This window comes from Thermobia domestica, chromosome 1 (genome assembly GCF_964235325.1).
Source record: "Thermobia domestica chromosome 1, izTheDome1.hap1.1, whole genome shotgun sequence".
Taxonomy (NCBI): Eukaryota; Metazoa; Arthropoda; class Insecta; order Zygentoma; family Lepismatidae; genus Thermobia; species Thermobia domestica.
The window spans coordinates 346,523,565-346,536,917 of NC_137454.1; the positions used below are offsets into that span (position 1 = coordinate 346,523,565).

Genomic DNA, 13,353 nt, shown 5'->3' on the forward strand with positions numbered 1-13,353 from the left:
TGTATGAGGATACATCCCTATGTTCTCGCTGAGGACCTGTTGGATATCTCCCAAACGGGCGACTAGCTTGTGCCACTGAGTCCGAGAGAGCATGTGGTACTTCAGCACGTAAACTTGAAGTAAATGGGGGTTCTGTCGCCATAGCTATGGTTAGCCCAGACGACCCTATGTGGGAGTGAAATACTTAGGGATATTTCCCAAATGGACGAGTAATGCCTGTCCTTGGGTCAGGTAGATGGAGGTTGGCTTCATACGTGGTACCTCAGCACGGCTTGTTGAACGATCTAAGATAGGCAGGGCTAGGAAGTAGTGAACTTCGTCAGGAATTTCTGGGAATTCTGGATCAGGGTTGCTTTCTTAGAGGCTGTGACCATAACCGTGAGATTTGGTAACTTTGAGTTTTCTACTCCTGAAGGGAAGTGACCTTGCCTAATAATGTTTGAGTGCTAACACTGCTTATGTTGGCGAAGCCCTTGCTCGCTTGGCGAGAAGTATGTAAAATTGGTAGACACTCAGGAATCGTAAGGACAAGGTTTGAAACTGTGATCTTTTCAGCTTGACGTGCTTAACAAATTACCTTCTTTGAAGGTTTGAAGATTACTTGTGCAACTATAAGTGCAGTACGTACTGGGGAATAACCACAATTTCTTGTAATCACGGACTACCCATAAAGTGTAAGACAGGTCTCTTAAGGTTGGGTTCATCCCATCCCGAAACAGTAAAATACAAGTGACGTAGACACACTCAGATGCCATATCCTTCATGATACTCGCGCCCGCTGCTGCTCGTTCTCTGTAACTTGTTTGAGATTCGAGTTTCCTGGAACGCAGCTTCTGACTCCGGCTTAATTGATAGAGATATTGCTCAACTACCAACATCAATCGCCGTTGAACTGGGCTCGTGAATTTGAAAATATCTGTTTAGCCAAACGTCTATTTCTAATAGTTCTTGTTCAATAACTAATCAACTTGATAACCTAAAGTATTAATTTTTTTTTCAACTTCTTCCCTGTTAGGACACTGGGAAACCCATTGGTGTAACTAACTTATTGACTTATCTAGTGCTCAATAAGTAGAAACGTTTCTAACCGTGACAATTTAAGATCATAATTTTCCAGAAGTATCAAAACTAACGTTGTAACATTTGAGTGCTACCATTTATTTCTGAAGTATTTAGAAAACGAGACGCATACGGTTTAAATCCGAACTAACATATTTAATATTAAGTACTTGGTCTTCAACCACATTTCGATAATTACCTTCCTTTTGTGCAGGGAGATCATATTCCAACACTGAGTAATTATAGAAGTGTAGAGAGTTTATCAGTAGATAGCACTCCATATAGGAAAGTTATTAGAACAATATATACAGCATATAGAGCAGTTTCTGGATTTTTGTTTCTTTATTAAGCCAATATTTTATTCAGTTGTGCCGAAAATGTAGCGTATCTTATATCGCTGATGAACACTAAATCAGGTCATTTCAATTAATTTCCTAACACTCAAAGTATCTTCTATTGACCTAAAATATATATTAAGAAATGAAGAAAATGTGTTGTGGAGTAAGTGCTAGGTGTTATTGGCTACTAGCTAGTTATTCTTGTCTCTTAAAAACTGTTTAAAATGTCTTGACATAGTGTCAGCATTAAGAAATGCAAGTTTAGCTTTCCGAAGGAAAGCAGAACTAAAGCCTGGTCATTTATGTTAGTCTTATAAGAGAAAATAACTTAATAGAAAGTATATTTTTTCCAGTATGTAGTCAGGAAGTTAAGTATATTTGAGTTCTTATTGCAGATGCATACAAACTCACCTGGTTGAAGAAGAGAAACTCTCTGTTTACAAAACGTTTGAAAAATATTATAATTATTGACTCGGATTTTGTGTTTTCTTTCCTCATTCGACGCCGACGTTATCAAGTATTGTGTTTACTACTATCAGGGATTTGCATAGGGATGAAAGTGAGGGGGGACGCCGTTTCCCCACTTCCAGAAACTATCTATGGCGTTCTTTCACTTTCTAAAATAATTATAATGGCCAAAGATAGGTATGGGGACGGCATGACGTCATGTGTCCCTCTACCTTTTCAGATCCACTTTTACCCCTGGCTGTCCATAAATTTCATGGAACCCTCGATAAAATTCAGCGGGAATTTCAGACTTGTAGAAAACAAAATTGCATGAAAGAAACTTTATCTTTAAAAAATCATGCCCCCGACATTCGATGGGGTGGTGATTGTCTCCCTTTATGATTGGAACTGCTATTATTAACTTGTGTTTTGAATTACTTTCGTAGCTAAATCCAATTGGCAGACGCACAGACTATCATGTTAGTTCAATCATCATGCTTTATGTTGTTTCTCATCACGAGAACTCCTTGTCTCCGAGAAAGCACACGCCACGCAGTACCACACCTACAACCCCGGCAACGCATAATCAAGAATAATATTGTCCCCATTCTCTATGTTTCGCAGATCTAAATGTTTACTGGAATTTTGGAAGATCTTCAACTGTTGTTCAGTAGTATGGAAGACGTCAACCTTCAACAACTTTTGTAGTCCAATCGTTAACGCATGCAAATTCTATGTTTGCAATCCCAGGTTCGTCTTCTGGTAGGGGCGCTTACCTGGGATATGAGCTCATTAGTAATTTGGATCCCAGTGGATTCAGTCTCATATACACGGAGAAAAAGTGTCATGTTCATAATCACTATAATCCAGGTATAACCCGTTTCTGTAAGAATTGTACGGAATTCTTTTTGTTTTGTACACCACACCATTTGCGGGTTGCAGCTGCCATCCTGCTGCTACCATATATAAGTCCTTCTCCAAGAATCTTGTTGAACACACGTTATGTGTATACAGAGAGCGTATGGAAAGATAATACAAAAACTGTAATATACGGACAGATTGACAGAGAAGAGGAAGTGTGATTAGACAGGGAAAACGTAGGAAACAGTCGTACTGCATGTAACTGATAGAGGCAATGTCTGTGATCTCCGTAGCCCACAGACAGTTATCTCCTTCCCCCATTCCTTTCTGCTGTTACCGGCATGGAACATATCCCTATCCAGTGGGGATTGTGGAAATGGTGTTGGGACACAGATAACCATTTAGTATTGCTTGGTGTCCAGTGCCGTTTTAGCGTCTGGGTCACGTGCTATTGGCGTTTAAAAACATGACTAAATATACATTAGAGGACAGAGGTGCCTCAGAAAGTGTTCCTTATTCTATGTCTCGACAAATACAATGTTAGCCTATACGTATCTGTATCTTTACTTCCTCCATTGTGTTCCGCCGTGGCTGATTGGTAGAAAGAGAGCTTTACACGAGTGAGTCCTTTGATTCAATCCCGGCTCCCATCAATAACTGTTTTTAAAAATACGTAGCGTCCTGTTTTTCGTACATCGTCGTGCAGTACACTATATGAACATTACAGTTTGCAGTATATTTCTTACAGCTTTGGGTACATATGTTTCCTACAGACAACTCTTGCTTCCTGATAGGTACAAATGGCCATGTTGATGAGTCCCCATTACTCTCTAATTTCATCATTCAATCTATATTTGTTGCATGGTGTTTTCTAGGATGGCCGCTGGATCATTAAGTTGACGCTCCCATTTAAGGGCATTTTTTCTCCCCGTTTAGGTTTTGATATGAAAGAAATGCCACACTGTACTCAATGAGTCGGACAGCCAGCAGTTACAGCATCGCTATGTCCTGTACGCGTTTTATGATGACGTCAGCGCTGAGTTTGAGAATAATTCCTTTAAACTTATGTTCCGTTTAACAGTGTTAGTAAACTTGATTCCGAAAAGCTTTCTCCTTCGAGAATCTTCAATCAGGAAAATTATTATTACAGTATTCTTCTCTTTCACGCAAATAGACAGAAGTTTGAAGAGACAGCTCTTAAGCGAAAACATATTGATGAAAATTCAAATTTTATCGCTTCAAACTGAGGGAAGGAAACTTACATATACTAATTCTTGCATTTAATAATTAATATATGTATCTTCTAGTTTTATCTTCCTAAGTTTCAAACGATAGCGTTTTAATTTTTTCACCGGCGAGACTTCCCACATGAGTTGCCTCTGTTTGATTACGAATGTGTATTATGTCCATGTTAAAGTGAAAGTATACGTCCCTTTGCCCTTGATGAGAAAAATGGGTTTTTTAACTTACAACTGATATGACTTATATGTGGGGTTCCTGGTTCAATCTCATCGACCGACTATTCTGATTTTTTACAGGAATTTTCCTCAGTTACACCAGGAGAATGATTGTATGTAACTCTTCAAATATGGACTCTAAATAACTTTGATCCACTTGCTTGACTAATATCATTGTTTATGGTGATTTATAATCAAGTGATAATTTTGTTCTCAGGATATATATATCGTACTTTGTTAAGTAAACTGAAACAAATCGATGTTGGATATGAATGTATAATAAGATGAGTAAATGAATCGATCAACAATGCTGCGCAGAAACATTTAACATTTTGATGATGGCACAAAAGCCAGTAACTATTATCTGTTCAAAATAAGAAACGAATTGATTTAGAACAAGACGTGGCTACCCTGTTCCCACATCATGACTATTCCGCTGAAGCGTTCTCTATAATTATCATTTCATTGGAAAGGCCAGTTAAAGCGGATGCCTTAACAGAATACTCATAATATGACAACAGGGTAACACCTCTTGCTCTAAATGTCAATTCGTTTCTTATTTTGAACAGATAATAGTTGCAAATTTTATAGTTAAAAATCTTATGCTGTAGTAATATTTTGCTCTATTATACAACTATAATTACCCTTTACTTACCTCAAATGTCATTAGTTATCAATGTCTATCTTCATGACTTTCAATTGACTCAACAATCAAGTCATCATCAATGCTTCGTTTTGCTACATTTCCATAAGTGTCTACGTGGGAATACGAGTACGCAGCAGGGACGTATTTCTGTTGGTTAGCAAGCCTTGAGAGCCCATTGATGATAGACAAGACAAGAGCAACCGCACCTACTGTGACTCCTTTGAATGCGATGAACTTAGCAGCAACAAGACCCAGGATAAACAGAGTGCTGTAAAGTCCTCCGAACATGAGTAAAGACATCATCGCCTTTTTCTTTTCGTCGTTACCTAAAATGAAATTGTAAATACTTAGAAAGTCCGAGTATTTAATAAATAATCTTGAGTTTAACTCTTTAAAGCATGGTGGTTCTAATATTATACCACCTTTTAGATACCACCGGGCTTCAAAGAGTTAACAGATCTACACTTATGGTACAATTCGCCATATCGACAATGACTCCTACTGAAAATATTACAATCACATCCGTTGGATAGGACGCAAGATTTAAGGATCTTCGTATTTTCTTCCATAACGAATCAGCGTTTGGTTGAAATCACTTCGTTGCAATGATTATTCTGTTGTCTTTCTAATCTTTATTTTCATCCCAAACAATCATGTATGCATGTATGTGTCAATCTATCTTCTGTATAAATAAAAGTGAAAGGTCATTATGTTTCTGACTTAATAACTCTTGAATCACTCACCGAACTCGATCAAGTCTTCAACAAAGATGAAATTCAGACCTGGATAAGTTTTTATTGTTTCACTTTGACTGTAGAACTTACGGGAGGGGAGGGGGATATATAAAACTGATCGAAAATGACTGATATTAGCTTCTAATCCATAGTTTTCAGGGTCGCTGAGACGAACAATGACACTTCCGATGCCGTTTAAATCCAAATTCAGCTCCCATTACTAGGGCTACTCTTAACGGGAGACGGTGATATGAAACAATAATTTAAAATGACCGATATTAATATCGAATTCATAGATTTTGGGGTCCCTAAGTTGATTGGTGACAGTTTTGGTGCCCTTTATGTTCAAAATGGAACGAATTCTTCCCGTGCAAAGAACGGACAGTGTGCTTGTTATCTCTAAGACGCTATGAACTAATAATAATTTTGAAAATCATTCGTGTTGTGATAAATTTGAGTGTCCAACAATTGTTACGTCATAAACTGTTCATTCAAATTTCTGGTATAGAACAAAATATTTCAAAACGGTTATTAGTTTATTAATTAGTGTCTTGTAGATACTATCTCGCTTAGTTCTTTTTGTACATTTCAGATATTTTCATTGTTTCTAAGTTATTCATTAAAGCGTAAGCAAGTAAGTGTGAGCTTAGCGAGAAGTTATTCATTAAAGCTTAAGCAAGTAAGTGTGAGCTTAGCGAGAAGTTATTTATTAAATCTTAAGCAAGTAAGTGTGAGCTTAGTGAAAAGTTATTCATTATAGCTTAAACAAGTAAGTGTGAACTTAGCGAGAAGTTATTTATTAAATCTTAAGCACGTAAGTGTGAGCTTAGCGAGAAGTTATTCATTAAAGCTTAAGCAAGTAAGTGTAAACTAGTGAGAAGTTATTTATTAAAGCTTAAGCAAGTAAGTGTGAGCTTAGTGAAAAGTTATTCATTAAAGCTTAAGCAAGTAAGTGTGAACTTAGCGAGAAGTTATTTATTAAATCTTAAGCAAGTAAATGTGAGCTTAGCGAGAAGTTATTCATTAAAGCTTAAGCAAGTAAGTGTAAACTAGCGAGAAGTTATTTATTAAAGCTTAAGCAAGTAGTGTGAGCTTAGTGAAAAGTTATTCATTAAAGCTTAAGCAAATAAGAGTGAATTTAGGGAAAAACCTTATGTGCCATTTTATACAATTTTCCCTTTTTTATATATTATATTGCTTGAGATTAAAAAAAAATAAACTTTACAATGACAACAGAATAAGCATTAGGACAAAGTGATTTTAACCAAACATAGATTCAGGAAGGAAACAAGTTAAATAGGATTACTACCAGCATGCTATCTTAGGTACCTACTCACCAGAGGCGGCCCTTGAGGGAAATTATATCTGTAAAAATTTAAATTTTAAAGTTTTATAAAGGTAAATATTTAAAATGTTATCTCTATAGGCTAAGGGAAGATTCACTCATTCGTTCATCATTGCATTGGACCATTTATTCAGCTTCAATAAGCTGTATGCATGATTTGATACATTACATAAACTTTCTTCCTTTTACTTTGTACTGATAAGATTCAAATATTTACCGATGTGATTTTCCTTAATAGACGCTACTGCTACCCATATAGAAAATATCTACTAGAAGTCCTTTGGACTCTCCTCAGAACTTATACTTTTCCAATGACAGTCAAGATACCTACAGAAACTGTAAGGGTAATGGAAATATCCACGAGATTTCCTTTCGGTTTCAATGGGATCTCCCTGTCATGGGAATAAACATAAATATGAATGCCCATAAGTTGTCAGGTGAGTATCTCTACCTTTTCTGGTGTTAGTACTGAGATTAAAATAAGGATACAAGATATTCTTTGGATGCTTAATTGATTGCTGAAAAGCACTTCTCCCTACGTCTTAAATGTTTACTCCATAGCAATCAACGTTAAAACCGGAAGTGGTACTCATTTCTTCCACTCCGGTTTGAATAAAGGATTAAGAAAGGAGATAGTACTTATACTTGGAACGCTGAATGGATACAAAAAAACAAAAATACACTTCTCGCTATCTCTTATCGCTTTTGCTATATGTAGATCAACATTAAAACCGGAAGTTGGAATATATTAGTATCACTTCCGGTTTAAAAAAAGATAAAAGTGAAAATAAAATGTATTGCAGGGACACTTAATTGATTGCACGAAAACACAACTCGCTCTCTATCACCATTTTTGATGTGTAGAGATCCATGTCAAAACCGGAAGTGCTTAATTTCTACCACTTCCGATTTGAATATCACCTCCAACTTTTCTGAACATCTTTGTCAAAAATGAAGGTGACCCACCAAGTAGTTTTTGAGATTTTTGTCTCCTGGTGGACAGACAAGGTAAGTATGATACATAAAAGAGTCTTTTGCTAAACCAAAACCAAACTTCTTTTATAATATAGCTTAATTTTGTATGTTGTCATAAAGTGTATTTGACAAAGAACGCAGTGGACTATATTATCTAAACTATTATGGCACAATAACTGGCTAGATTGTGTCGCACAGTATGATTGCAACTGTCTTAATTGCACATTATACATTCCATTTGGAGACTAAGTCTAGCCTCGGTTATGTCTGTTGCAGATATTCACCTAACATATGCATACACAAAGACAGGGGTGTATTTTTAAGTATTTTTCTCGCAATAGCAAATAACTACATTCATTGCGGAAAGACTGTTTAACACATATTATAAACTTGATTACACTTATCGCAATATTTAACATTGATTAAGGAAGAAGACAGAGGATAATTCTCGACAAGGGCGCCGATCCTGGGTGGGCCAAGGGGACCCCCAAAGCTCATGTGCGCCCCCCTATTGTATTTATGAATATGCAATATTTGTCATAATTTGAGTGCAATTTGTCTTAAAATCTTCATATATATACCTTCTGCATCGGAATGCCCCCCCCCCCAAATTTACAGAGAAATCGACGCCCTTGATTCTCCATGAATGCATTCGGAATTGAAAGTAGATTCTAGGGTACAAACTGTCAATTTCCAGGACGTTGTTTCACTTCCCCACGTCTCTTACTGTAAGTTGCATTTATTGACTCTTTTTTTTTTCTTTCATCCTAGAGGAACGAGACACGACCTAGAAACGTGGCTCTTTGTTTGGCCCTCATAACTTCTTTCAATCTCAAACTATGATAGTTTCATTGTCGGACGCCTTATAGGTTGACCGTCTCGTAACATGTATTAAAGCGAAAACAGAGAGGAATAAAGAGAGATGGTTTTGTGGTGTGGGTTAAGGTCCACAAGGATAAGTCCCTCATCATTATCTCACTATTGAAACCTGAATTTGACAGAGATCTATAGTTCCAGTTTCTATATTCATCAGCGTGCAGAGCTTTCACGTGGCTAAGAGGTTAGCGTACGCACGTTTGCCGTGGGAGAGTCGGATTCGATTCCCGGCGGAAGCTCCTCTAGTTCGCATCGCACATTAAGCTGTATGCCCACGTCCCATATAGCCTCGTTGCTGAAATTGACGCTAGACACGAAATCACATCAAATCATCAGTATGCAATTATTTTGTGTAACTTAATGCTCCCTGACGTCACATGTGTCATTTCTCGGTAAGTCCCGCTTGATTGTCCCAATTGAAGCCCCAATCCATTACAACTTTCCATTTCAATTTTTATTTACATAGATCAAAAGCGATAAGAAATAGCAAAAAGTATTTTGGAATCTATGTAACCTTCTAAGGATAGATAACGTTTCATTTTTTAATCCTATATTCAAATCGGAAATGGTTGATTAACGTTCATTACTGTAGAGTGAAAACTAAAACATAGCGAGATATGCTCCCTCTGCAATCAAATAAGAATCCCAAAAATATATTCCGTTTCTACTCTAAGCTTCTCCACTGAAACCGGAAGTGGTAAGAGTCTACTAAAACTTGTAACTTTAATATTAATTGGGGAAAGTACACGTGACGTTGGTACTTGACAAACTAGGTAAAAGTCTTCAAATAACCATCACTATAGACATTTAGCAGTTATCTACAAGTCGCTTTCCGGAAAAGGAAGTTTTTCATCTCCTGTTGTCTACAGCTAACTTTATCAGCTTGACGTAACAATTTTCTGTTTTTTATACTTCATCAACTGTAACTTATTTCATCCTTCCTTTTCTTGCCTGTGTTTCTTCTATCACGTTTTCCAAGATAAAATTCGTTTTTAAACATTGACTCAAATCAGTTTATCTTCCTCTCTTTATAAAGTAATCTAAGATTATTCGTTTTTCCCTGCTATTCCTAACACTTTCTTATGCGTTTTTCGTTAGAAAAAACTAATTTTCTCGATTATTCTCTATACCAACATTTAGAAAGGTTACAATACTTTTCTTCCTCTCTTATATGGAATGCTCAGTTATAATATAACGTTGATTTTAGTTTAGCGTCCCTTTCAGCAGCGAGGGTATATGAGACGTGGACCTACTGATTAACGTGGAATCCGAACCACATGAGCTCCCGCCGGGAATCGAACCCGGGTCTCCCACGCCAAAGGCGCGTATGCTAACCGCTTAGCCACGAGGGAGCTCTCAGTTATAATATAACGTAATTATACTGTTCAATAATTCTTATTGAAAGCAAATTTACTGTTTGAAAAATAGACTCGAGCAGACAGAAGAATGCATTTATCCATCATAGACAAATCTAAATACGTAGTAATTTCGTGCATCTTATTTAGAAATAAATAACTTTCTGCTAAGTTGGCAGCACTGCATTCAAAACGACCTTTGTAATAAAGATTTATGAACAGACTATATAGTATGTGATATATCAAAGAGGAATATTTTTAGTTACTTACATGCATTAGAAAATGTTTGATTTTGAAAAAAAAAAGAATATATAGACTTTCTAGACTACCTAAAAATTTTAGAGTTAGGAAGCATCCCTTGTAAGTTTGATATGAAAATGGCATACTTATCAATTCAGTGGTAAATCATTTGATTTTATAACAAAAAAAATATTCTCTGTTGTCTAATGTAATTGGTTAGCAATATTAGAATAAATTATTGGCAAATGTTAAATTACGTAATGGTTGGAATTAAAGTTACAGGGTGTTACAAAAAATTTGTTACAATTTTGGGAATTGATACCCTCAGATCAAAATAAGAAAAAAAAAAACGTTAAAATGGACATGTGATTGGAAGTCCAGAGTTTTGTTGTTATAGGATACCGAAAACGTGGAAAAAGAAACTTTATAGGTTGATCGTAGTCTGGTCAAGATAGCACTGAGGAATTACTATGTGAACTATCCATATATCTTTCAGAACGTCCGGTCCTTGCACAATCGTTTTTAGAGGGGTTGTGTGGAAATACTTGATCACTCTTCATCTACCTCTCTAAAAATTGACATACAAGTACTGAAGCATTCCTATTCCTATGGATATTTGGATATTTCATACACCAGCTCCTCTGTGATGTCTTGACCCGATTATGATAAGTCCCATAGTAGTGGAGCTATGAATATCACTAGTGAAGTTTACTTGCTTCAAGTTTTCGGCACCCTATAACTTCAAAACTATCCACTTTTGACCACAGATCCATATCAACGTTTTATTTTATTTTATTTTATTTTATTTTATTTTATTTATTTTATTTATTTTATTTTTGTCAAGATGTCAAGAATCTGTTCCCAAAGTGTTGTGACACATTTTTCTAACACTCTGTATATAATAAGAAATATTGCTGTACAACGAAAGAGAACTTTAAAATTTAAAAAAAAAAAAAAAAAGATAAGACATTCTAGTTAATCAATTAAACGTATTTAGTTCAAGTAGCTTTACCAGAGCAGGTGAAGAATAATTTGATAATTTGCAAAATATAACCAAGGTATTTCTTAAATTCTAACCAAATAGTAATTGCCAAATTCTATTTCCGATTTCTAAATATTTAAATTTATGTATTACAGTACATTTATGTGAAGTTAATATTCCTACTTACGTCCTTCGAATTGATTGCTCTCCACAGACACATCAAGAATACCATTTTCTTTGTGGCTTCTGGAAATAACGACATTTCCTGCTGGTCCAACGTTCAGTTTCAGAGAAAGACCGTTCACTAACTTGGGGATGAAACCAAATACGCTGTTCCAGCCTTGGTCAGCAAGGGATCTGGCAACTTCGGTCTTGTCCCCAGAATATTCTAACTTCACGCCATCGGCAACTTCAATGGATTTAGTTTTGGCAAACTGGAAGATGTCTGCAATCGCCCTGAGCTTCACACATTGCAAATCTGCGTCTGCAAGACAGTCCAACATTTGCTTTTCTGATACTTGTTCCGGGGCGCCATTTTCATTACTGGCACTGACGTGAACCAGTAAAGAAATGGCTAAAAACACAGATGCTTTTACCAAAGACATTCTTGTGAAGTTGTTTACTCGATTGCCAGTCGAGTGATACTGATGCTTGTCTAGGTCAGCTTAGCTTTTTATATGCGGAACAAAACCAGTTCATGTTTCCCATTAAAGTGCTTTATTTAACATTATATTAGTGTAAATGCATAGACAGTATTAAAAATAGGCCTCATCAACATACATTTTATTAATCATTTTGTATGAAGAATGAAACACGACCACACAAACTTTAATGTTCGTTTATTGGACTACAAGTATATAAAGATGTAATTTCCATATGTAGTTATAATTTGTTATTTACATATCGTGATTACTGAATTCAGTAATTATATATATTTTTTATTGTTAGAGGTTCCGAACTTTTCCTTCCTCCTTGTTGATAACGGTCGCCACTAATTACATTTTACTCTTTCATATTCCACACTGGACGCCGACCTCAAAATTCTATTAATTCAGTGGCGTACACAGAGGGGTATTTCGGATTTTAACCCTGGCTGATATTATGATAAAGAAAACATTTATCATGTTAGGACATGTATACAACACTATTGAAACGATACGAACTTGGAAGTTTGGACCTTTTTTGATGGAATTCTGCATGTGCTGCTGTCAGGACCGGATTAACACATCTGGAGGTCTGGGGCTTAAAAAAGAATGTGGACTCTACTAACTTCGCCTAATACTTTTCTGTGAAAGCACAGTAGAAAAGTTAAGGGAATATGTTTCATATTTTTGGTCATATTTTATTTTATGATGATTGTAGCTTTATGATTCTTTGTAGATAGCTAGTTGAGGTTTCGATTAGAGTAGAGGTCCCTATCCACCAGGAGGCCTGGGGGCTACAGTCCCCCTACGCTCCCCTTAACCCAATCCTATCCACTGTCATAATCAATTTAGCATCATTACTGAAAATATCCTGACAGTTTATCATAGTTTTGTTTTGGTTTAGAATTAAGCCACCATGGTCTGGTGGTAGGCGTCCTCGCTGCGCAACCGGCGCGTTTGAAGTTCGAATCTGGTCGCGCATGATTCTGACTAAAACTTTCTCAGGGTTTGATCCTTCTCAGGTGTGCACACAGAATTTTTTGTTGGGAGGGGTTCAAAGTTTGGGAGGGATCCAATAATAGAAAACACAATGTTTATGTAGTATGGAACAAGCGTTATTCTACAGCCGAAAAAATAAGTAGTTTTGATGTATTGCTACTTTTTAAATTTTTTTTTTACGAAAAATGATAAAACTAATTGATTTTATCAGAAACGAAATAATGAAAATGCTAAGGTCAAATCTTTAGTCTACATCCATGATTCCTCTGTTAAACAAGTATAATTTTATAAAAAATTATATTGCCAATTATGAAGATTTTGGGGGGAGGAGGAGGGGAGGTTCGGACTCAGGGATACGTGGGTGGACCCCTGATTTTCCTTTTTTCCTCATATCA

The 13,353-nt window shown here is 36.3% G+C and overlaps 1 protein-coding gene across 1 annotated transcript; it reads right to left on the reverse strand.

Moving 5' to 3' along the window:
• Positions 1–4,835: 4,835 nt before the first annotated feature.
• Positions 4,836–11,920, reverse strand: LOC145681677 (uncharacterized). Its single transcript, XM_081753298.1, has 2 exons — positions 11,503–11,920; positions 4,836–5,134 (listed from the first exon to the last, which is right to left on the reverse strand). The coding sequence occupies exons 1-2, from the start codon at positions 11,918–11,920 to the stop codon at positions 4,836–4,838; spliced, it is 717 nt and encodes a 238-aa protein (XP_081609424.1).
• Positions 11,921–13,353: the final 1,433 nt, after the last annotated feature.

Excerpts from the sequence above, each read along its gene's own strand:
- LOC145681677 (XM_081753298.1), bottom strand. The coding sequence starts at position 11,920 with ATGTCTTTGGTAAAAGCATCTGTGTTTTTAGCCATTTCTTTACTGGTT. Across the intron at positions 5,135-11,502 it reads GAGCAATCAATTCGAAGGAC|GTAACGACGAAAAGAAAAAG; the intron begins GTAAGTAGGAAT and ends ATTTCATTTTAG.